At 40.7% G+C, this 26,251-nt stretch overlaps 1 protein-coding gene across 10 annotated transcripts in view; it reads right to left on the bottom strand.

Moving 5' to 3' along the window:
• The window catches only part of LOC120533165 (NACHT, LRR and PYD domains-containing protein 3-like), a 113,470-nt gene that overhangs the window by 35,381 nt on the left and 51,838 nt on the right, over positions 1-26,251 (bottom strand). For 9 of the 10 annotated variants that reach the window (XM_039759875.1, XM_039759873.1, XM_039759874.1 and 6 more), the window contains 2 exons: positions 6,989-7,155; positions 4,841-5,015 (listed from right to left, as the gene is read on the bottom strand). In XM_039759875.1, the coding sequence (XP_039615809.1) occupies positions 4,841-5,015; positions 6,989-7,155 (342 nt within the window). Of the gene's footprint in view, positions 1-3,958; positions 3,979-4,840; positions 5,016-6,988; positions 7,156-26,251 lie in introns of those variants that run through there. The other variant, XM_039759878.1, reaches the window with a different exon arrangement.

Below are 26,251 nucleotides of genomic sequence, written 5' to 3'. Positions count from 1 at the left end.
CATTGGTTCCCAAGTGGATTGGACTGTTGGATCGACACAATGGCTGTACATGCTGGGGTCTTTGGCACATGTCGTCCCAGTAGCATGCGAGGTGTCACCAGTGGTTTACCCTGCTTCTCTCCTACTCCCTGTTCCAGTCTTGGTTCAAGGTTGTCGAGATGACAAAAGTATTTTTTTCTGAGATGTTAAATATGTTGAAAAAATTGCCTCTGGCCTGCATCCAGTGTAATGTTTTGTCTAAATTCTCCACTCCTCTTTTTGTAGCATTATAGTCCATTATCATTTCTAGCCATGGAATCTCCTATCCCTGTGCAGGTCACATTGTGCACCAAGGATGTATCATTTTTTTAGACACTTTGTCTTCAATGGACTATTCTGTGTGGCCAGCAGTTGAGATGGGAGCTCTGGCTTATTTTTCCCTAAGCATTGTTACCTTCATCTTGAGGAGCTACTGTCCCAGTTTGTGTAAAAGTAAACGTTATCACATGTGGCGTTGTGGCCATGCAGCTTATGTCATGTCCAGGGTAACCCTCATGCCTTAATTTCTCACAGGAGTTCCTCCATCTGACTTTCTTTTGTTAATGAAATGACGTCCTCTGCTCTTCTGTATCTCTGTGCTTCACCTTGAGCAAGTTATTCATAGCTTTGGACTGGCTAATCTTTTTATGCAGATGATGCTTAGATCTATTTCAGTGTTAAAAGTGACACTTCATCACAGCTTTCTCAGCTCACAACTTAACTCAGTGAAATTATAATTCAAAATTAAAACTTGAACAGAGCAAAACTCTTTAAAATTAAATTGCAACATAACTGAACTCCTGCAAAGTAGCACTAAAGTGCAACTTAAGAAAACAAGCTCCTCTTCAACCATTCTGGGTGATGATCTCATCAGACCTTCTTTTACTGCAAAGAATCTCGGTGTCACTTTGATTCATCCTTTTCTTATTTTACCCATGTAAGCCACATTAAGAAACTTCCATCTGTGTCACATTTCTTATGTTTGCATATTCCTCTCCTTTTCTAATGCTGAGAATCTTGTCCCTGCTTTTATCACATCCCACAATGATTATTGTAAGTCACTACTGGCAGGTGACATTTCTAATCGTATCTCACATCTCCAGCTGATTCAAAACTCAACTGCAAGAGTCCTGATACGGACCACCGACAGCGAGCACATCACACCATCCTGCTGCACCTTCACTGCTCCCTGTGTCTTACAGGATTGAATATCAAATTCTGTTCTTGACCTGCCCACTAAGGTCCTCTCATTCTGTGCCCCCCCACTAACCTGCACTCTGTGGGTGACAGCAGGACCTTCAGCTGTATAGCGCCCTGACTGTGGAATGACCTCCCAAAATTAATAAGATCAGCTGACTCATTCATTTGTTTTTAACTCATTTGTTTAGAAAGACATTAAACAGACCTGACATTCTGCCCCTTCTTTCAGTTTACCCCCTCTATCTGTCCAGGTACTCGGGGTTTGAATTTTTGTCACAATTTATGTTATCATTTTAAAGTAATAGCCGGATCCACTGTATTGATTCCTTTCATTATTTAAAAAAAACCCAAAAATAAAAAACCCATATATATATATATATATATATACATATATATATATATATACATACATATATATATATATACATATATATATATATATATATATATATATATATATATATATATATATATATATATATATATATATATATATATATATATATATATACATATATATATATATATATATATATATATATATATATATATATATATATATATATATATATATATATATATATATATATATATATATATATATATATATATACACATATATATATATATATATATATATATATATATATATATATATATATATATATATATATATATATATATATATATATATATATATATATATATATATATATATATATATATATATAATATATATATATATATATATATATATATACAGTGGTGTGAAAAACTATTTGCCCCTTCCTGATTTCTTATTCTTTTGCATGTTTGTCACACAAAATGTTTCTGATCATCAAACACATTTAACCATTAGTCAAATATAACACAAGTAAACACAAAATGCAGTTTTAAATGATGGTTTTATTATTTAGGGAGAAAAAATCCAAACCTACATGGCCCTGTGTGAAAAAGTAATTGCCCCTTGTTAAAAATAACCTAACTGTGGTGTATCACACCTGAGTTCAATTTCCGTAGCCACCCCAGGCCTGATTACTGCCACACCTGTTTCAATCAAGAAATCACTTAAATAGGAGCTGCCTGACACAGAGAAGTAGACCAAAAGCACCTCAAAAGCTAGACATCATGCCAAGATCCAAAGAAATTCAGGAACAAATGAGAACAGAAGTAATTGAGATCTATCAGTCTGGTAAAGGTTATAAAGCCATTTCTAAAGCTTTGGGACTCCAGCGAACCACAGTGAGAGCCATTATCCACAAATGGCAAAAACATGGAACAGTGGTGAACCTTCCAGGAGTGGCGGCCGACCAAAATTACCCCAAGCGCAGAGGCGACTCATCCGAGAGGTCACAAAGACCCCAGGACAACGTCTAAAGAACTGCAGGCCTCACTTGCCTCAATTAAGGTCAGTGTTCACGACTCCACCATAAGAAAGAGACTGGGCAAAAGCGGCCTGCATGGCAGATTTCCAAGGCGCAAACCACTGTTAAGCAAAAGAACATTAGGGCTCGTCTCAATTTTGCTAAGAAACATCTCAATGATTGCCAAGACTTTTGGGAAAATACCTTGTGGACTGATGAGACAAAAGTTGAACTTTTGGAAGGCAAATGTCCGTTACATCTGGCGTAAAAGGAACACAGCATTTCAGAAAAAGAACATCATACCAACAGTAAAATATGGTGGTGGTAGTGTGATGGTCTGGGGTTGTTTTGCTGCTTCAGGACCTGGAAGGCTTGCTGTGATAGATGGAACCATGAATTCTACTGTCTACCAAAAATCCTGAAGGAGAATGTCCGGCCATCTGTTCGTCAACTCAAGCTGAAGCGATCTTGGGTGCTGCAACAGGACAATGACCCAAAACACACCAGCAAATCCACCTCTGAATGGCTGAAGAAAAACAAAATGAAGACTTTGGAGTGGCCTAGTCAAAGTCCTGACCTGAATCATTTGAGATGCTATGGCATGACCTTAAAAAGGCGGTTCGTGCTAGAAAACCCTCAAATAAAGCTGAATTACAACAATTCTGCAAAGATGAGTGGGCCAAAATTCCTCCAGAGCTGTAAAAGACTCATTGCAAGTTATACATAAGCGCTTGATTGCAGTTATTGCTGCTAAGGGTGGCCCAACCAGTTATTAGGTTCAGGGGCAATTACTTTTCACACAGGGCCATGTAGGTTTGGATTTTTTCTCCCTAAATAATAAAACCATCATTTAAAAACTGCATTTTGTGTTTACTTGTGTTATATTTGACTAATGGTTAAATGTGTTTGATGATCAGAAACATTTTGTGTGACAAACATGCAAAAGAATAAGAAATCAGGAAGGGGCAAATAGTTTTCGGGGTTCAGAAACACTTCTGGGTCACGTACTATATAAAGGACTGTGGGAGATCCCTGATTTGAGCTGAGCTGGGTGGAAGGGTGGCAACGCGTCTAGGAGAGTGGAGGATTATTGTGTTTATTTATACGAGTATTGTGGAGAGGAGGGTGCTTTGTCCACATTATTATTATAATAAATTCAAAATTTGGACTTTTATCTGGTTTCTGACTTATTGTCTGAGGGTTCAAGGGGACGACAGTGCCTCCTGTCACAATATATATATTAATCATTTCATCTCTTAATCAATGTTTGTTAAAACTAAAAAGGACCAGTTTCTGAAATCTTTTCCTTATACCTTAAAGTTTATTTATTTATTTATTTAAATCTGGCCATTATAAGAACATTTTTCTCCTTCTACCTTTTCTTCACTACCAGAAGACTTGAGTTTGGTAGGGTTTGAGAATGTCGTTGTTTTGCCATCTTCCCAGTCCTATAGAATTTCAGGGCCGGCAGTGTGAAATGACAACATCCAGCCAGTCCTCAGCAGAATGCTCAGGTTTTTGACTCTATGCCTGAGAGCCAGAGGTCTAAGGGGATACAGGCAAAAGTAGAGACACAAAGAAGAATATGGAAGGATCGCCAAAAGCTGCACTGAAACAACAAAGTAAAAGTGAGCAACAACTCTTTGAAAATGAGTAGTGAGGAGAAGACCTCAGTGCCAAGAACTCTACGAGTAGAATACACTGCTGTAAATCTGGGAAGAGGGGAATTGGAAGAAATCACAATCTCTCTAGCAATCTAAGACCCTTTTGGGGAAAATGAAAATGAACATAACTTCAGGTTATAAGTGTTGTTTAAATGGAGATATAGTGAGGGAAAACAAACAGCACTGGAGCCTATGACTCTCAGTCTGTCACACAAGGATAAGACAGTAGGGATATTATAGGTTGTGAAACGACACAAACGACACTCCGTCAAAGGAAACACAAGTGAGTGTAGCCTCTAGAAGGTGGGAGCATGCACCATCCAAGATTATCTTGGGATTGGCCCTTGATTTATGTTATCAGTCTATGAACAGTTAAACAAGGAAGAAACACTGGAGAGTTGGCGTTATGGGACATTAGGTCACCATCACTGAATTAGAGACTAGTTCCAGCAATACTGTAAACAGAGGCTCAAACAAGGTAATACTGTTCATGTATTGGCTGGTATGCTGTCCTTGTGTTCAACCCAATTTATCCCTCTGTTTTGTTTCCAGACATTCATTGCTTCGCTGTGCAATAAGACTCAAGGAACTCACCCCCCTCTGCTACCTCCTCCAGTATTCTGGTCAGGTTTGGTGATGGAAATCTCTCAAGTTCTTCAGCAAGTGCCTCCCACAGGCTGACCAGCACCACTTGGTCTTTCTTCATTATATCACTGATGAAGGATTCCACACCTGCTACCCTCTCGGACTCTTCTTTAACTTTGAATCTCTGATAAAAAAGCAAGTTGTTGATTTTATTGAAGAGCAATGTGGGAGTGTAGCACTCAGCCTAGAATGGCAACATCATGAGGATGTACTGGCGTGAAACAACAATAGCGGAGGGGTGCATGAAGTTCCAGGACTGAGAAATCAAATGTAACCAAAAAACAGACTGAGGTCAAACCCAGAAAGACTTAACCTTATATGCAAACTAGACAGACAGACAGATCTGCAAGGCACTGAGAGATAGAGATAGAGATAGAGAGATACTTTGTCCCCAGGAGGAAATTTGGCTTTTTCAGAAGCTCTTTAAATGAGAAATATGGAGTTTCTATAAAATAGAAATGAATTCTGTGATATGAAGCTATGAGGTCTTAATATTATTTAGCAGGAATAGCCATTGAGAGATGTACAGCCAAAACCGAGAAAACCAACAATAATGCTAGGAAATGTATTTGAAATAACTATATATATATATATATATATATTATATACTGTGGGATAAGAATGGGCATCCCATCCAGGGAGGAGCATGGTTTATTACCTGGATGTGAGGCCCGAGATGAACAACAGATGGATTGGCCGGCTGGACAAAGAGATAACTTTGTGCCCAGCCGGTATAAAATAATACGTGGATTAGCAGAACATGGAACTTGGTAGTGGTTCTATCCTAAATGCGCTAGGTGGCAGGGGTCCTCGTATGAGAACCCTTTCGGGACTCCAATAGGGGTGCAAGGGAGATGGAATCTGGAAGTGCAGCTTTGTAGGGGTCCCTTGGGATCAACAGAAGGTGCTGTTGGGTTTACCACCCCACAGCCCCCAGTCGCATCTTTAACAACTGACCCTCTTTCCACCTCCCCTGTTCAACTGCGGCACTCCCATCCGCACCCACCCGCTTTTTAAACGTGGTGCTGCAAACTCCAAGGGAGAAACACCAATCTTAGATACTGGCACTTCTATTTCTAATGGAGACGTGCTGCACACTCTTCATGTTGATGCATCTGTGTAACACAGAAGGCACCTGTGCTAATGTATTAATGTGTATCCACTTCAAGCCCTGCTTTACATATGCTGTACATTCACATCTGTGGACCTTAAGGGGGAACAACACATACAAGTTATGGTAAACATTAAAAGAAATGCTGTGCTTGAGTGAACGGTGTTAACAAATGAAAATCGTAAACATCTACTGTCATAATGATAGTAATATATTCTCAAATTTCTCCTTATTCTTACTGATTACCTGTTTCAGTTCAAAAGAGTACATTTTCCTTTAAAATTGTGACCATCAATAAAAGCCAATTTACTGAGAAAAGTAGAAAAAAAAAACAGGAATTGATCTAGTGCAGAAATGTTGACTACTGTATATAGCATATCCATGATTTACCTAATATTATTATTACTTGATCAATGCCTACACCCAAGGCAACTTACAACATCTGAGATATAATTGGTTGCATTTCTTTTATTTTTGCAGGTGAAGTGACTTCTTGACGGTCATACAGTGTCAATAGCAGGATTTGAACACACATCCTCAGAGATTGAAGTCCTAGGTCCAAAGCCACTACAATCCCCCCACAACACAGGGCCGGCTAATAACATTAGCCTCTGGTAACAGACAAACCTACAAATATTTCTTAGAGAACAGGATCAGGACTTCTGATACACCCAATTAACTGACAGCATTACAAGCAACACCCATTGCACTATGAAATCTCGAGGGTGTAGCTGGGTAACACATCTTGTTACTCAAAATGGTTGGACAACCTGGAAGTGCACAGGGCTGACCTTTATTCCATTATGAGTGTAACACCATCATAATACACTTCCAAATGTTCTAGCATAGAACCAGAATGGAAACCATAAAGAATGGTAGCAGCCATGAAACACAAAATGACATCACATAATACACAGTAAAAGATGTGAAAAAATGTAGCATATGTCTACTCCTTCTCTTCTTCAATAACAATTGGACTCTCCTACCTTTGCCTCATCGTTGGTGAGGATGTTCTTGGTGACCAGGTTCTGCAGGATGCTGGTGATGTCATATTCAATCACATAAGCAAGGTAGGGCTTGTAGTACTTCGTGATCTGGAGGAGATCTTCATGTGGAAAACTTTTTACAACTTCTGAAAACTTTAATATCAGATCTGAGAGATTAAATAAAAACAAAGTTTTAATGTCATTTGTCTTTCTGACCAGCATGTGTGGGCAATGGGGGGAAAAAAAAGATAAGCTGGAAATGTCTTGCGCCCAGTGGTGGGCTGGCGCCCTGCCCGGGGTTTGTTTCCTGCCTTGTGCCCTTTGTTGGCTCCAGCAGACCCCCATGACCCTGTAGTTAGGATATAGCGGGTTGGATACTGGATGGATGGATGGATGTAAATGTCTTTTACTAGAGGAGGAGGCTCATGATCAACATAAACCATACCACCCCTGAATGTGGGACATCTGGCTTGCACACATAGTTTCCGGACTCGGGCAGAAATTTGCATTAAGTTGCACCATTTTCAAAAAGCCAAGGAACAGAGAGAAAGAGAGAAGAAAGAAACAAATGAAACCCAAACAGATAAGCAACTGTTTCAGCCATAGAAGAATCTGAAGCTAATTATGGATTGTCTGGCAAAGTGTAGGACTGCAACTGGATTCATGGGCAATGTTTGCAAGCTCAAATGTCATCCAATGATGGACTCATCTGTGGACCCTGGGAGACCTTGCCATGGTTTTATTTTTATGGTGCAGTACTGACTGTTTGGACAATTTACACCCAACCACCACTTCATTCACTGGCCAGAAAATACATGTCTACCATCTGGCAAAATAAGGAAAACAAATCTGGACTATTGTGAGCTTCAGGAGGAGCTGGGGTTTGTATTCACTGTATATGCGATTATTTTGCATTGTGCAGATTGGTTCATGTTGTGATCACACAGGGATAAAAATCATTCTCTTTATCATCAACCAAGAATTGAACTGTTCAAAGGACTAACTTATTTTAAGGTGGGGTGTTTTGTAAAATGACATTGGCCTTTCTGTAATTTCATCACCTTAATCATTTTGATGAGTGAGTGGCAGAAATCAACCAGATTTCATCATTTGGGCTCGGTTTGTTACAACAAGTCAGTCCGACATGACCATCTTTGGCCAAATAATGTTCATCTCAATCCTAACTTCTGCAAGACTACATTTTGAGCTCTGATCTCCCATTTTCTCTTCCCATTTTCTTCAATTGAAATGTCCTTGGAAAGTCTATGTTGTTTAATAATAATAAATAAAATAATAATAGATTTTATTTATATCGCGCTTTATATTTAACAATCTCAAAGTGCTACAAAAAAAGAATAAAATAAACAAAAAAAAATCTATAGAAATAATTTAACAAAAGCCTTTCTAAAAAAGATAAGTTTTTAGGTTTTGTTTGAAGGCATCAATCGACTGTGGGGCTCTCAAGTAGTCGGGGAGGGAATTCCACAGCCTCGGCGCCACCGAAGAAAAGGCTCTATCACCCATACTGCTAAGTTTAGTTCTGGGAACTTGAAGAGTGTTGGTATGCACAGAGCGGAGGGTGCGTGAGGAAGTATGAGGGATAAGGAGTTCCTGTAAATACAGGGGAGCAGATCCATAAATGCACTGATGGGTAAGGAGGGAAACCTTGTACTCAATTCTAAGTGGTACAGGAGCCAGTGAAGGGTTTTCAAGATAGGAGTGATGTGGTCATGCTTTGCACCCTCATCAGGATCCTGGCAGCGCTGTTCTGAATGTACTGGAGTCTCTGGATACTCTTGCCAGGAATCCCAATGAGGAGCGCATTACAGTAATCCAGCCTGGACGAGACAAAGGCATGGACAAGCCTCTCTGCATCTGCCAGGGTAATTGTTGGACGGAGTTTAGCAATGTTCCTGAGATGGTGAAAAGATGACTTACAGAGATGTTTAATGTGGGTGTCAAAAGTTAGTTGAGAATCCATTTTAACACCCAAGTTTGTAACAAATGTAGAAAGAGGTATCTTTTTTCCAGAAAAGGTGATACTGGTGATGGTAGTGGAATGAAGCTGGTGTGGTGTGCCAACTAAAATGGCTTCTGTTTTAGATCTGTTTAGCTGAAGGAAGTTGAGCCTCATCCATGCCTCTATTTCCTCCAAACAAATAGTCAGTGTAGATGTTGGCAGAGGAGCAGTAGAGGAGGTGGGAGTAGTCCTAAGATAAAGCTGAGTGTCATCGGCATAACAATGAAAAGAAAACCATGTCTGCTAATGACACTTCCAAGGGGGAGCATATAAATGATGAAAAGGATGGGGCCCAACACAGAGCCCTGTGGAACACCACAGGTAACATTATGGGTGTGAGATTTTGCTGCCAAGTGCGACATACTCAGTTCTACCGGTCAAATAAGATGTAAACCAATTTTGAACAGTTCCTGAAAGTCCAAGGGTGTATTGCAGACGGTGAAGAAGAATATTATGATCAATTGTATCAAAAGCAGCTGTCAGGTCAAGGAGAATGAGTAAAGAAGGAGAACCAGTATCTGCTGACATCAGAAGGTCATTTGTGACCCTGACCAGGGCTGTTTCGTGCTATGGCCAGGGCTTAAAACCAGACTGAAACTTTTCAAACAGATTATTCAGTTTGAGATGATCACGAGTTGTACTGCAACTATTTTTCCAGAACTTTAGAAAGAAATGGAAGATTAGAGATGGGTCTATAGTTAGACAGAACTTCAGGATCCAGGGTGGGTTTTTTTAGTAGAGGTCTGATGACAGCAGTTTTTAGTGCTGAAGGAATATGGCCAACCAAAAGGGATTGGTTTATAATCCTGGTGATAAGTGGAGAAATAGCAGAAATGTTGGCCTTCAGCAAGGCTGAGGGAAAAGGTCCAGGGAACTGGTAGACGGTTTCATTTTCCTGATGACTCCTCCACCTCTTCCCGTGTGGCAACAGAGAAGGAGCAAAGGGGCTGGACAGTCTCAGGCAGCGGGTCGACAGTTGAGGATAACAGAAAATCCATGGTAGAGAGGTTTAAGCGAATGTTATAAACCTTTTGTCTGAAAAATTGATATGCAGATTACACCTCTCATCAGTGGCCTCGGAATGAGCACATGAAGGAGGTTTAAGAAGATGATTTATAGTAGAAAAAAGTTTTTTTGGATCCCTGGAGCTATTTGTAATGATGGTAGAATAGAATCTGGACCGTGCAACCTTCAAAGCTTCCGCATACGCCCTCCTATGTTCCCTATAGGCCTGTTTGTGAACAGTCAACCCAGAAGCCTTGAGCCGTCGCCAAGGACACGCCAGCCGCTTCATTTTTCGCAGCTTGCAGGTGTACCATGGTGCTGAGCACGAAAATGAGACAGACCTAGACGTTAAAGGGGCATGAAAGTCAAGGAGACTGCTCAGAGACTGGTTGTAGAGATCAACGAGGTCAGCAACAGAGCTGGAACTGGTAAGATCAGTAGAAAGAAGTTTAAGGTCCAGGGCCAAGGCATCCACATTGATGTTCTTCAAATTTCTAAAATGAATCTGCCGTTTTGGTTTGGTACGAGGGGAGAAAAAGGGTAGCTCCATTGACACTACTTTGTGGTCTGAAATACCAAGATCATAAACCTGTAAATTACTAATTAAAGCAAAGTTTGAAATAACCAAGTCAAGTGTATGACCCCTAGAGTGTGTGGGGACATCAACATATTGTTGTAAGTTGAGGGAATCTAACAACTCAAGAAAATCAACAGTGAGATAACCTTTAGGATTATCAATATGAATATTTATATCTCCCAGGATTATGATGTTGGCAGAGGTGGCACACAATGTTGTGAGAAGATCAGTCATTTCCGGAATAAAAGCAGAGTTAGGTTTTGGAGGTTGATAGATAAGAAGAACAGTCATGGGAAAGGGGGGCTTGCATTTAAATGCAAGACACTCGCAGGAAGATGTTACAGGTAACAAAATAGGGGACACCCCCATTACCTGACGATAGATGATGGCTAAACCACCACCACGCCCAGTGCTGCGAGCTGCTTCCAAATAACTGTAGCCAGATGGACATGCTTCATTTAAGGCAGAGTAAGCCTCTGACTGGTGCCAGGTTTCTGTTAGACACATGAAGTCAAGTCCCTTCTCCCTCATACTCCATACTTTCCTCACCTTATCTGTTTCACTTCCTATCATTACTCTCTTCCCACAAGGACTCTGGATCTATTTGCCATCTTGTGGTCACTTCATAATATTTAGGCTGAAGACCTTTTACCCCAAATCCCAAAAAATCCTTTGCCTATCCAATAGACTACTGGGATGCTCTCTGCATTGAGGCATAAAAAAGTAGATGGTCCTATCAGACCAACCCCTGACACCTGAATCTCCGAAGAGGTCATTCCAAGACTATTTAAGGGTCCTGACCTTCTCCTATAAAGTCTGCAACATTACACCCTGCTTGCTTACTTTCTTAATTCCTTTTATCCTTCACTTTTTGAGAATTTCTCAAGATTTCTCTTTTAAAAAATGTTTTTCTTGGGCTACCTGGATACAAAACCCAAAGACATTGACAAATTTCCCCGATTAGTTTTTATTAGTTAACTTTTGTCACACTCAGTTGAATTCAGTCCTGAAAACTCTAGTTGTTATAGACACTTAACTCAGGCTGAACATATTTATACAAAAAATAAGAGGAAAAAAAACTATTAGTCGATGAAAGGTATAAAAAGTAGAAACTTCATCAAAACACAAGTAGGAGTCAGAGAACAAAGACAAGCCATTAGAACTCATCGTCAAAGCTAAATCAAAAACCCACAGTTGAGGTCTAAAGACACATAGCAAAAAAAGTCCTCACACTAAGTTTTATTTTTAACTAGCTGTATCCCGTGGCTTCACCCACATAGTAATGAAACAGGACAAACTTTAAAAATCAATAGATGTTGGCACTGTATCTGATTTAGTTCAGCTCTGATGGGAAAGTGTTCCCCGTGTGGGGAGAAAAACACATGGCCGTGATATCTTTGGCAATCAGCAGCTATCCTGTAAAACACACGTAGCTCTGATCTCTCTCTCAAAAACGTCAAATGTTACTCCTTAACAATCGGTAGAGAATAATGTCTGTTGAACAAACAGGTATCGCTAGCTAATCTGAGGCAAGGTGCACTCCAATTCATGGCGAGAGGTAGAGAGACTCAAACAGAGGCTGGCGAGTGAATGAGGAAGGCCCTGCCTCCCTGCTCTTGGCCCACAGCCACTCTGTTGGATTTGCATAACTACATCGTTACCACAAGTGAACTATGGTACTTAGCACGATGAGAGAAGTCGCAAAATCAACCGAAAAGTTCAAGCAAATTATAGAATAACAACCAGATCTAAATCTGTTAAGTAATTCTCTTATAAAAAACAGACAGTCAGTCATACAGACAGAACACACTTGGACCACGAAATTTTTAAAACCGTTTCTTAGGGAGCAGCTATGGGCCAAGGGTAACCTACATTCCAGATTTCAAGTTCCAAGTCATCATGGTTCGGGAGATTTGTGATGAATGAGTCAGTGGTGTTTAGCTTTTATTTATATAGATTAGGACAAATGTATTCAGATAAAATATGTAAGAAAAAAAAAAAAAAACCAGACCAGAAAACAGAAGGTGTGAAAAGGGGTAAGCAGAAACATTGCCAAAACACAAGATGGAGTCAGAGGACAAAGGAAAGCCATTAGAACCCTAAAATAAATAAATACAATATATCACTTTGGATATTGATCACCACTGTCACCAGACCCATGGGGACCGAGACAATCCTCATAGCCAGCTCTGTCAGTGTCAGTGGTTGCATTGAAGTCACCCATGACCAGAGGAGTATCACCTCATGGGCACCCATCAACCACCGAGCGAAGCTGCGAATAAAATGTCTCCCTCGCCGAGGCATCACTCACAGCGGTCGCAGTGGCGTAGCGTAGTGGGGGCGGCCCGTCCCGGGCGGCACTTTTAGGGGGCGGCAAAGAATTACTGTATATTTTAGTCTTTTAAATTGAAATACCTAAAAAAGGGGGCGGTTAAATTTTCCTCCGCCCCGGGCGGCTGACAACCATGCTACGCCACTGAGCGGTCGGAGCATACACTGAGACAACAGACAAAGAACCCGGGAAGTGTCGTAATCTGAGTCCCATAATACGCTCGTTGAAAGGAGTGACATCGGACACCATCGGAAGAAGCCAATCCGCTACAGCAACAGCTACTCCCCGAGTATGACAGCCATCAGACCGACCAGACCAATAAAAAGTGTATCCTGATAAACCTCTGGCGTTATCAGAATTACTAGATGCTATAAAGTCACTCCAAGGCGGAAAAGCAGCAGGCCCTGATGGCTACCCTGCAGAGTTTTACAAGAAATTCTCCGCTCAGCTAGCTCCCCCCTATTAGCAACATTTACAGAAGCCAGAGATAACCAATCTCTTCCACAAACCTTTCGCCAAGCACTAATCACTGTCTTTCCAAAACAAAATAAGGACTTATTACAATGTGCATCATACAGACCAATTTCACTTCTGAATAATGACGTTAAAATACTCTCTAAAATCATAGCTAGAAGGATGGAGAAAGTGCTCCCTCTGTAATATCACAAGACCAAACTGGATTTATTAGGGGCTGACACTTATCTTCAAATCTTCGACGCCTGTTTAATGTAATATACTCACCAACTAAATCAAACACCCCAGAAATATTATTATCATTGGATGCAGAAAATCATTCGACATGATTGAATGGAAATACCTTTTACTACATTGGAGAAGTTTGGGTTTGGCCCAACATTTGTGCATGGATTAAATTACTGTATACTAACCCAGAAGCTTCAGTTTGCATCAACAACATTTGCTCAGACTACTTTAAACTAGAACGTGGCACTAGACAAGGATGCCCTTGTCACCACTGTTGTTTGCAATTGCCGTTGAACCACTGGCAATACATTGTCGAAATACTGATCAGATAAAGGGGATTAGCAGAGAAGGACTGGAACAGAAAATCTCATTATATGCAGATGACATGGTACTGTATATATCGGACCCAGAAAATTCTGTGCCTGCAGTCTTAGCAGCACTCACAGAATTTCAAAAGATCTCTGGTCTCAGAATTAATCTGAATAAAAGTGTACTCTTTCCAGTGAATTCTCAAGCATATAATATTAGATTAGACACCCTACCTTTTATCATTGCAGAACAGTTTAAATACCTCGGGGTAAACATCACAAGTAAACATAAAGCTCTTTATTAACAAAATTTGCAGTCTGCATGGAAAAAATTAAACAAGACTTGCATAGATGGTCAACCCTTCATCTCACACTAGCTGGAAGAATTAACACTGTTAAGATGAATATTCTTCCTACGCTCCTTTTTTTATTTCAAAACATCCCAATATACATTAATAAATCATTCTTTAAGCAATTAGATTCAACAATAACCTCATTTATTTGGAATTCAAAACATCCACGCATCAAAAGAGCGACCCTACAAAGACAAAAGGCAGAAGGTGGCATGGCTCTACCTAACTTCCAGTTTTATTACTGGGCAGCAAATATACAGGCGATAAGAACCTGGACACAAATAGAAGAACATACACAGGCATGGACCGCAATAGAAGTAAAATCCTGCAGTACTTCTTTGTATTCCTTGCTCTGTGCTCCAATAAACACACGCTATCGGCAATACACTAATAACCCAATTGTGCTCCACTCACTTAGAATCTGGAACCAATGTAGAAAGCATTTTAAGACGGAGAAGCTTCTATCTGTGGCACCTCTGCAAGAGAACCACCTCTTTCAACCTTCACAAACATATGCAGTTTTAATATCTGGAAAAATTTGGAATTAACTTGCTTAGAGATCTTTATATAGACAACGTCTTTGCATCCTATGAACAATTACATTCCAAATTTAACATTCCAGCTACACATTTCTTTCACTATCTTCAAATCAGGAACTTTGTTAAACAGAACCTTCCAGATTTTCCTCATCTTGCACCCTCATCCATGCTGGAAAAATTATTGCTCAATTTCAAGGAGTTAGACTCCATCTCTACAATATATAAAATCCTTTTACAATCCCTCCTTTCAAAGATCCAAGAGGACACTGGGAAAAGATCTCTCAATTAATATATCAGAAAAGGAGTGGAAAGTAGCAATGCAGAGAATTCACTCAAGCTCCATATGCAAAGCATACAATTATACAACTCAAAATTATATATCGAGCACATCTGTCTCACTAAAACTCTCCAAAATGTTTCCAGGGCATGATCCAACCTGTGAACGTTGCAACCAAGCCCCAGCCTCACTGGGTCACATGTTCTGGGCCTGCACCAAATTAACATTATTCTGGACAAACATTTTAATTACCTTCAGACAGCCTTGGACTCACAATCCCTCCTAACCCATTAACAGCTGTGTTTAGGGTTCTTCCAGGGGGGCTTAAAGTGGAGAAAGACAAACAAATTGTGATTGCATTCACTACACTGTTGGCACGCAGACTTATTCTGATAAACTGGAAGAACCCAAACTCTCCTCTTTAAGTCAGTGGGAAACCGATGTGTTATATTATTTGAAATTGGAAAAAATCAAATACTCAGTTAGAGGATCTGTACAGACCTTTTTTCAAAACATGGCAGGATCTAATCAGTAATATTTTAAAATAAGTTCATAAAGCACAGAGAATTTTTAATTTAGGTATGTTTACAAGCCTTAAATTTAACGTTATTTGGCTTGCTCTCTCTCTCAGGGTGGGGATCGATCTGTTCTTAACTCAATTTTTCTTTTTGTAAAATCTTGATTGCTTTGTATGGATTGTAATAAAATTAATAAAAATAAAAAAAAAATAATAAAAAATGTGGTTATAATATTCAAATCTAAATGAGGACTGACTTGTGATAGACATGAGGTGAAGCTGCAATAAATAATATGCTGTGCTTCATGTATCTCCATTCTTCTATCCATTCATTCATTACATTTTAGGATCTTGGGGATCCAGAGCCTATTAGACGCACAATAGAAGAAAGGCAGGAAATAATTCTGAAGGAAATGCCACTCTTGTGCTTCACTTAAACTAGCTGCTTACTTCACTGGTCTGATTAGGCAACATCTTGGTTTTTCTTCACGGCTTTAAGTCCTGAAGACCAGAAGAAGTGGAAATTCAAGCAGATTGGTGGTGGGCTTAAATTGTACACCATCTAGTGGAAGAGAACCAATAGCTAGTCTGTAATGTAGTCTCAGTGTCTTTCCCCAGAGTTTGTTTTCTTTTGAAAACATCAAATGTGGTCTACATATAATTTAATTTACATAATGGGTTCTGCCTTTCCAGTATTGTTGCAGGAACAGGCTCCAGTGCCACAAGTTCTTTAATTTTGAATTAAATAGCAGCAAATGAATGAATATTAAGGTGTCCTCATTTCTTTCAAAGGAACTGTAGATGTGAATGATTCATGGTAAAATAAAAACTGCTAAAAAAAGTGTATCCACCTACAGTCCCTGGTCTGCACACCTCAGAGAGGTGCCACTGAAATGCGGAGTTTATGCAGTTCCTCCGACAGCAGAGGAAGATAATCATCTTGCCGGAGAGACAAGACGTTCCATGTACCCACCCGTATGGGCCGCCTCAAATTGGGACCCGAGTGCTGCTGTGCAGCGTGCAATGCCTCAGCACCACACCAGTTCCGATCCCCAACAGACCTGACCCTATTGGCTCTCCAACAGTTTTGACTGTTCCAGGAATTGCACTCCCGAGGGCTTTCCCCATCCCCTTCATGATGCAAGCAGCCTTCCTATGGGTGGCTGCAGCAGACCTACTCCCGCAGAGAGCAAAAATGAGTCCTTTCTGTAGTCTCGGAGCTTTGTGACGTGTTTTTACGGTGGCTGGAGTGCCAATCCTTCCTCCAACCCCCATGATTTTCCTGCAAGTTGGAGGACCGCTTGCAGGGCCGGATGCAGTATAACGTCATATCCAGGACTAAAGTGGCTCCATGCTCCTTGACTTTGCAAAAGGTCAGGGGCTGCGAATTGCTGGATCCTAGTTCCAGCGCACTGAACTGCATCGTTGGACTTGGTACTCCAATACTGGTGGTGCGGTGAAGCAGATCGATCACATCCTTGTGGGCAGACGCTGAAGGCTCCTGCAAAACTGCAGGGTTTGCAGAAGTGCCCAGTTTGTGAATTCTGACCACAGACTTGTTGTTGCTACTCTTAGAATCCAGCTTAGGTCCAGTAGGTTACTACCTACTAGGAAAATGAGCCTGAACTTGGCCAGACTTCAAGACCAGGCTGTTTCTAATGAGCTTGCATGCAGTTTGTGTGAGGAACTTTCAGATGTGGGTACGATTGCCGATCCTAATTTGATGTGGAAGACCTTAGGTGACAAGACCATGAAGGTTGCTGAGGGTTGTGTTGATGTTACCGATGTTCCCAGAAGGAGGTGTTTCATCTCGCAGGACACCCTGGATATCATCGAGAGGAGTCGCAGCGCATGGCTCAATGGCAACTCTGGTCTGTACCGGGAACTGAGAAGGCCAGCTGTGAGGGCTCCAAGGGCAGATAAAGAGGTGTTTGTTAGAGGAATCTGTGAGCAAGTACACACCATCTGTGGTCTAGCGACCCACATCCTGCTTACAGAGGAATCGAGGCATTACAAACATCTGAATCTGATCCTCGGAGGGTCGCAGTCAGGGCAGTTGATGGAATGGTCCTTACGGATGACACTGCAGGTGTGACCCACTGGGCTGGCTACTTTGAGCAGTTGTTCAAAGTTGATCTTCCGACTAGGATGTTGGATATCCCTGGATTCACTGATTTTGAGGCTGATCTTCCAATTAGCTGTGAACAACACAATCTCACTGACAGTGCACAGGTGGTGAACCAGCTGAGGGAGGGAAAGGCTGCAGGGATCTGTGGTATCCGGGGTGAACTTCTCCAGGCTGGTGGTAAGGCTGTCCTCCTGGCATTGCAAGTAATCTTTGCTTCCATTTGGGAGACAGGCATCATCCCAAATGACTGGAAAACGGAACTTGTTGTCCCTATCTGGAAAGGGAAGGGTGATCACCTGGATTGCAGCAACTACAGGGGGATAACACTGCTCTCGGTGCTGGGTAAGGTCCTTGCTAGGGTTGTCCTCAATAGGATCTGTGATCACTTGCTCACCTACCAGCGACCGGAACAGTCTGGTTTTACGCCTGTCATCGACCACATCCTGACACTGAGGGTTCTCATGGAGCGCAAACGCAAATATCGGCAGAGTTTCTTTGCAGCCTTTGTCGATTTTCGCAAAGCGTTTGACTCAGTTGATCGAGCTGCCCTGTGGGATTTCCTGAGGGTTCGCGGGATCCCCACCGAGGTTGCTGGATATCATGGCTGGCCTGTGTACTGGTATTGTGAGTGCTGTGCTGAGTGGAGGCAGGACCTCTGCGTTTTTCCCAGTTGATTCTGGGGTTCGTCAGGGGTGTGTTCGTGCTCCTACTCTGTTCAATGCTTGTATGGACTGGGTGCTGGGCAAGACCGTGGGGTCCAGCGGCTGTGGGGCATCTGTTGGTGAAGAAAGATTCACAGATCTTGACTTTGATGATGATGCTATGATCTTTGCAGAGTCAATGGAGGCTCTGATTGGGGTGCTCGAGAGACTGAGTGAGGAGTCTCAGTGTCTGGGCTTGCGGGTGTCCTGGATAAAAACCAAGATCCAGGCCTTTAGTGACCTCTTGGGCACAGCCATCACCAGTGTGTCTAATTGAGGAGAGAGTATCGACCTTGTTGAGCGGATTAATTACCTTGGCAGCGACATTCATGTCTCTGGTGACTCTTCCTATTAAGTCAATAGATGGAATGGGAGAGCATGGGGAGTCATGAGGTCGCTGGAATGGGGTGTATGGTGCTCCCGATATCTATGCAAAAGGACGAAGGTCTTTAGAGAATCTTTAGAGTCCTGGTGCTTCCTGTCTTACTATATGGTTGCGAGACATGAATGCTATCCAGTGACCTGAGACGAAGACTAGACTCCTTTGGTACTGTGTCTCTCCGGAAAATCCTTGGGTACCAATGGTTTGACTTTGTGTCGAATGAGCAGTTGCTCATCGAGTCCCAAATGAGGCACATTACCTGCATTGTGAGGGAGGATCAGTTACCATGTGGCACGTTTCCCAGAGGGTGATCCAGCTTGTAAGATCGTCATTGTTGGGGACCCGAGCGGCTGGACCAGGCCAAGGGGTCACCCATGTAACACCTGGCTGTGGCAGATAAAGGGTCATTTCTGGAGGGTGGGACTGGACTGTGTCTGCCTGGGGGGGTTGCAAACCGGGATCCCGAGTTGTTTCACAGTAGTGGGTGTGGCAGTACCAGTGCATGCTCCCCAACTTGACTTGACTTGATATTGATCACGTCATACCACCACCTCGAATAGGAAAGGTCCATGTAACCTCTGTGTAACATGACTGGCAATTATCTTCTTATATAATATGCTACCGTGGCTGTTCGTTTGTCCGTCCAGGATTTTAAATCACCTGTAGCTTGCAAACCATTTCACCTATTGACTTGAAATGTGGTACACATATACTACGTGATGTCTACTATCCGCTTTCGGGGTGATGATTTTTATTACTCTTTATATTTTTATTTTATTTTATTGTAGAATCAACTCTTGGCTGCGCACAGCAGGGCGCTGTTCTCATTCCCTACCACCTTCGCTAATCATTCTTGAGGCAGATTGAAGACTTAAGTGCCAGCTTAAGTGAAAAATGAAAGAAAATGTACTAAGTAATTGCAACAGAAAAACGTAATCAGTTTTAATGCGAAAAGATGCCGATGAAAGAAGAGAAACAGCGGGCCGCTAGGGTGGGGAAATGAAGAGCTGCTCAGAAAGCGGCAAGCGCATCAACCTCTGAGCAAACGAATGATAAACGTACAGAGAAAGAGGATGAAAACTAGGAATGCTGAAGTCAAGTGTATTCACTGCACTTTATCGTGCTCTAAGCCGTTACTGGTAAATAATATGGGTTTAACCATCCAATAAACTCAACACAAAGTAATGTTGACAGAACAACAATAAACAGTCTACAAAATACATAAAAAAATTTTAAATGAAATAATCGGAATCTAGAGGCCAAAACACAGATTCTTCATAATAGATGAGGAGGCGTTATAGGTGGCTGTAGGGGTAGTGGATGAGGAGAAGGTCCTAACTTCCCATTTCCATGCAATTTAACATGGAATATACCTTTCTGGTGGTAGAGCAGGCATGGACAGAGCCTGTGTCACTATCACATGACCAAACATGAATGACGGACTCCCTGATTGTATCTTTGGTCAAATTCCAAAACAGTCTTCTATAGGGAGAAATTACAAAACGGGCACATGATGAACCAAACAGATTCTTTAAATATTTTAGAAGCAAGAGGGAAGTGAATGAGGAGGTGAAGTGTATTAGGAATGGTAAAGGTGAGTTACAATGTATAGACTGTGAAATAGCAAATGGCAGGAAGTTGCTTTTTATTGAAGTTTATGCGTGTCGAAGAAGTTAATAACCTCCCAACAGTAACAGGGACTACGGAGATACTTAATGAAACTATAGAGGGAGAAGCGATGTGTGGATTAAATAGGCTGTAATCTAACAAATCACCAGGACAGGATAACATTTATCCTCTGAATGCTGGGGAAACCCTAAAGACTGGAGGTGAGCAAATATTATCCCAATGTATAAAAAGGGTAGCCAAGTAATTATAGGCCAAATAAGCTTAACGTGCATCACAGATAAATTAATGGAAAGAATTATTAAGGAAAAGATCAAGCAACACGTTTAGAACAGGAGTGGTAGAAAAGAGCCAGCTTGGGTTTAGACAGGGGAGGTTGAATTTCACTAATATGCTGGAATTTGAGGAAGAAGAAACAAAAAAATAAAATAAAAGAATTGCTGAATTGCTGTAGATTCTTACTATAAAGATTCCCAGCTCTATGCGTCTTTTTTATCATCATTCTTAGCACATTGTGTAGTTTCTTTTTTTATGTAAATTATTTTTTATTTTGTTTAATTATTACTGTTGCTCACATGGGTGCCAAACCTTTCACATCGTCATGAATTCGTTCTTTGTCTGTGTTACGTTACGGCATCAGTGTGAGCCTCTCCCAGTATTCATTGGGTTAACTGTGAGAGGAGCAATTGTACCGGCAGAGTTTGAGCACTCATGTGGTTTTTTGTATTAACATTTCACCCAGTTAATAATTAACATTAAGAGATAAAGGAGATTAGTATGGTTTCATTACCCCTTCATGGCAGTTCATACGAAGCGGCACATCATGAGTCACAACACAGAAGCTTCGGAGGATAACCGGATTCAAAGCCAGAGCACAGCAGTATAGCAAGCAGTAAACACCAGTTACAATGAGATAACTTAAAGTGATATGCGACCGCATTTCGCTTTCTTTCCTCTTTCATAGTGCTTGATCACCTTCATTTTTGTGTCGAGATCAATTGCCTTCTTTTCCAGTACTTTTAAGACAAATATAACTGAATGTAGTCAAACCTGCTGCAGGTAATAAACTGATATCGAGATAATGAGTCACAGCATACTGAGCTGGAGTGAGTAAAACTGTCATTTGCCCAAGAGACACAGTAGTGGATGGAAGCCGAATGGTCGTAAGAGGCATAGGTCGTAAGTTGACGACTACCTGTAATACAGAAGTGAGGCCTCGACTGAAGCACTGTGTTCAGTTTTGGTCTCCATATTTAAAAAAAGACACAGAAGTGCTAGAAAACGTTCAGAGGAGAGCGACTAGGCCGATTCAGAACTGAAAGGTTTGAGCTATGAGTGACTGGTGGAGTTGAACCACCTAAGTTAAAGCAAATGGAGATTAAGATGTGACACGATTGAACCGTTTAAAGTAGTGTTTGTTTAAACTATGGGTCACAAAAACATGGTTTATTGTGACCTCTGAAAAATATAAGTAGTATATATTATTAACGTCTACGCAGTCTAGAACAAGTTTTCCTTAAACTACAGCTCCTGACCCAGATTGGGTCGTGGAAATGTCTGTGATGGGTTGCCACATAACAGTGTGGTAAAATTAATTAAGTTTGCCCAAGCATGAACTCTGTACGGAGTGATAAACCACTTGTTATTTAGTGTACTGTTTGTGGACATTGACGCATTGCCAAGAGCTTTCCTTTCAGTAACACTAAAATATAAAAAGCATTCCATCTCACAACCAGTGAAACAATCAAATTGAGAACAGCAAAGACACGTGTAAGAAAACAGGAGAGAGGGGGGAATGACAGACAGACGAGCTTGTGAGGTGAAGGGACGGCGAGGATGGATTGAAATGTCGAAATGAAAATAGCATTTCGCATGCAGCTCAAGGATGTGACGATTTTCTCGGGTTTGTGAGGGGTGAGTTAATGCAGTAGGGGTACCTAGAGTGCCGTGGCAGTGTTTGATGCTAATTCACGTTTCAGTGGTCACAGACAACTGCTTGGTCCCTCATTATGGCACACATTGAATCCAAGAGGTGCAAAGAAGACTTTGTATTAAGTTTAGCATGTCTTAGCGAGGAAGAATTCCTTCTAGTTCTGTTATTTTAGAGCTTTCAAAAAATATCAGAATCGACTGGTAGTGTGAAAGCCATGTCTGTTAGACCACTGAGAACTGCAAGAACACTGGAAGATATCAAAAGTGTGAGACAAGCACTCAAGTAGTCAGACATTTCAAACTGGACTGTCCTCTGAATTATTCACCCATAAAATGTACACAATACTGTATATATACATTTTTATAAAGAATGTATACTGGGCACATTAAATAATTTGTAAACTTATTTAGAAAAATGCATTGTTAATGGTGGAGCTCATTTGAAAAGCTTTATGTTGTTCAACACAAGGTAAAATAAGTTGCATTCCTCAATTTCCGCCATGAGTTAATTGACAAAGTTAAACGATCTTTCACACTATGCTTTCAAAATCATCATATCCTCACACGGCACCCCAGCTAATTCTGTCAGCTTTAGTTCAAAGCCAAAAAAATAAAATAACGCATTCCACAAAAATGTATTCATCTCAAGAGAAATCTGAGAAACAGAAGGTGTAATGGAAGGATTTTTCTCTGTAAAAAGCAAAGGTGAAATAAAGAGAGCAGATGGGCGTTGGTCGCTTCAGCGCGGAACCCAGCTGCATTACTAATGTTTTGGGAGAAACAGCCGGGAATGTTCTAAAGATACAGCCAAGGTTATGCCGACTTGTTTTTCACTTCGAGAGGCTTTTTTCACATATACTGTATTACTGTGTCTTCTGGTATCAGGCACTAGTCTCAAGGCCGAGTAGAAGAAAAACATAGCGCCGTGTCCCATGGAAGGGGGGTGTGTATGCTGAAACTGATCACTTCTGCATACACTGCTTCCACGTAGGCCGCTTTTGGGCAAGGACACCTAATTAGTATATAAGGGAAGGTTCCGCCCTCAGTTTTTTTTGGAAGCTCAACTGTGGGGAATGTGCACACCTGTTTGGTATTTGGGAGTAGGCTAACGAGTTGATCCTCTGACGAGACTGACAGGCGAGCTCCCTCAGTCTACTGGTCTAGGATGATAGCTTTGTTTCTTTTGATATACTGTAAGCATAAGTTTGTTTTTATTACTGTAGGCATATATTTGTCTCTATAATCTATCGCTACTGCATTATACTGCATTATATGTATTTAAATGTTATAATTGAATAAGTAAATTTTATTGAAGTATCGGACCTCTTCTCTCTAATTTTTGCCCACTTATTCCAAAGAGCTCCTTGAACCATTTTCCCAAATCAAAACAGAAGGGTAATCATAACAGCACGTGTTACACACTGCCAGATGTCTTCTAAGGAAATGAATTGATGTTGCATGACCAACATCCCCAAGCTGTGTCCCTTTCATGCCTACTAGTCGGTGGGTCAGTCAGTCCACTTCAGATATTCCAACATCAGACTACAGCTTTGAAGGATTTGAAATATGTCAAACATAACCTGCTAACAGTGAAGACGGTCCTCCATGACACTGCTGCACTTTTGTCACTTTAACCATCCATCCTTTCATTTTCTGAATCCACATTTTTTTATTTAATTGTCATTGAGAAATGGAGCCTACACCCCATCTGTGAAGGGAACATGTTAAGAACTGGGAATGGGTGCAAGTAACTGATTAAATACCGGTTTGTAAAAAAGCATCCAAAAAAGCTACTGGAAAATAAGCAGCCATAAAATTATTAAAAAAAATAAATAAAATTAATATCAGATTGCAAATATTAAAAGTAACAACAGGTTCCATGATCTAACGCAAGCTTTGATTAGGAGCAAGTGGCATAGATAGATAGATAGATAGATAGATAGATAGATAGATAGATAGATAGATAGATAGATAGGAAGGTAAGGCACTATATGATAGATAGATAGATAGATAGATAGATAGATAGATAGATAGATAGATAGATAGATAGATAGATAGATAGATAAGATACTTTATTAATCCCAAGGGGAAATTCACATAATTCACACAAAGAAGTGGACACATCAAATGTAGAAATTGACAATTTTATTTGTACAAAAAAGAGCTGAAATGTTTCTAATGGAAACCTTCAAACATGACCACTATATTCACCTTTTTTTCCTAACAGACTAAAGCCATGCAGTTCAACACATCACACAGACTTCTTTATGACGTTGTTTGAGTGTTTCTATCCGACACCCTCCAGCTTTGGAGAGCACACAGTTAAATAGGCCAAATTTACTGTACAGTTACCACCTTTTTGCGCCAGCAGTAAAAACACAATATTTCCACACAAATACTTATCTGTACCATTGAGATAAATATTTTCCATGATAAAGTTCTCTGTGCGCACACTACAAAATAACATAAAATAACCACCAAGAGTCTAATAACCGGTATGTTTAAAGCTGCGCGGGCAGGAATGTATAAAATCAACACACAAGCCGTCTTTCTACTGGATTAATGAATGGTAATACATTATAGACAGGCGCAGAAAGTTCATAAGCTCCGTTTACTCCCTAAAGGTCACATATGAGCAGAAAACAAATCCCAAGACACCGAAGAATCGACTAAGCAGGAGTCTGGAAGCCCAATCTCTAGTTAATAAATAGTTCATATCACATCTTGCCTGAAGAAGTCGCCTGGAAAGTTTGCATATTGTAATCTTTTCAGTTTGCCAATAAAAGGGGTCATTTTGCTTGACTTCTCACTCCATATCACTTCTCAAGAATATTGAACTTATCTCATGCCTTATCTTTAAACTATTGGCACCATGTGCCTGCTTGCTATATTGAGGAAGAGGAGGAGGAGGAGGTTGGGAGCTCGCACTGATAGCATGTTGCCGCACCCACCACATGATGAATCCCCTGGACTGGGACTTGAGTGCAGTGAGTGACATCCAAGCACCACACTGGAACAGCTACACTGTACTAAGCCTTCAAGAAAATGAAACTAAGCCATGGCAGTGGCTCCTTTAATGGAGGGCACCTCAGTGGGGAATGAATAGATTAATAATTCACCCACTAAGGTACAAAAAGGTTAGATCATGTTTGGCCTCCTTTATTTTGACAGCGTTGCCGCATTGTTAAATAGCAGCGAGTCTTGCCCTGCCTATGGGTGCAAGGGTCCAACTCTGATATCTAATGAATGGAATTAACTGTTATATTTAAAGGCAACTGGGAAAGTGTTAAATTGCATTGGGCCACCTTGATTGTCACAGATTTTTTGACAAGAAAGATATCTTTGTTAAACTGCAGTAGCAACCTTGGCACAAGAATGTGCTAATAAATGGGCACTGGGTATACTTTCATGGCTTTTTCAATATCTCAAAGCATCCTAATTGCTGTAAATTGTGCGCATTTCCTGGGACTTCAACTGTTTTGAGCATTTTTTCTTTGGAGAATGATGGTTAGAATTCCTTCCTATGCTGATAACCAGCTAAATTAGCTTCACTAAGATCATTGCAGGCACCTCCATGTGTCTATACAATCCTAAAGGGTTTAAACTCCACTATCAAACGTTCTGGTTTTATGCAGAGGCGGCAGCATTCCACAAGATTACTTGACTGGCCATATTTAGCTTTAACTTTTTGATATTCTTGATGACTTTTAATACTGTAAATTTTTCTTCACAAACAATCTACTCCCTGGTCTCTTTAAATCTAAAATACTTTTGCGGCCGGTTGGTTACTTTTAGCACAAAAATCCTCTGACACAAAACTATAATTGAAAAGGCAAGAGTCCCAAACTACTTTTAAAAAAGTTT

Source organism: Polypterus senegalus, chromosome 8, assembly GCF_016835505.1.
Source record: "Polypterus senegalus isolate Bchr_013 chromosome 8, ASM1683550v1, whole genome shotgun sequence".
Classification (NCBI taxonomy): Eukaryota; Metazoa; Chordata; class Cladistia; order Polypteriformes; family Polypteridae; genus Polypterus; species Polypterus senegalus.
The sequence above is the reverse complement of the archived record's forward strand: the minus strand, read 5'-3'. Positions and strand labels throughout refer to the sequence as shown.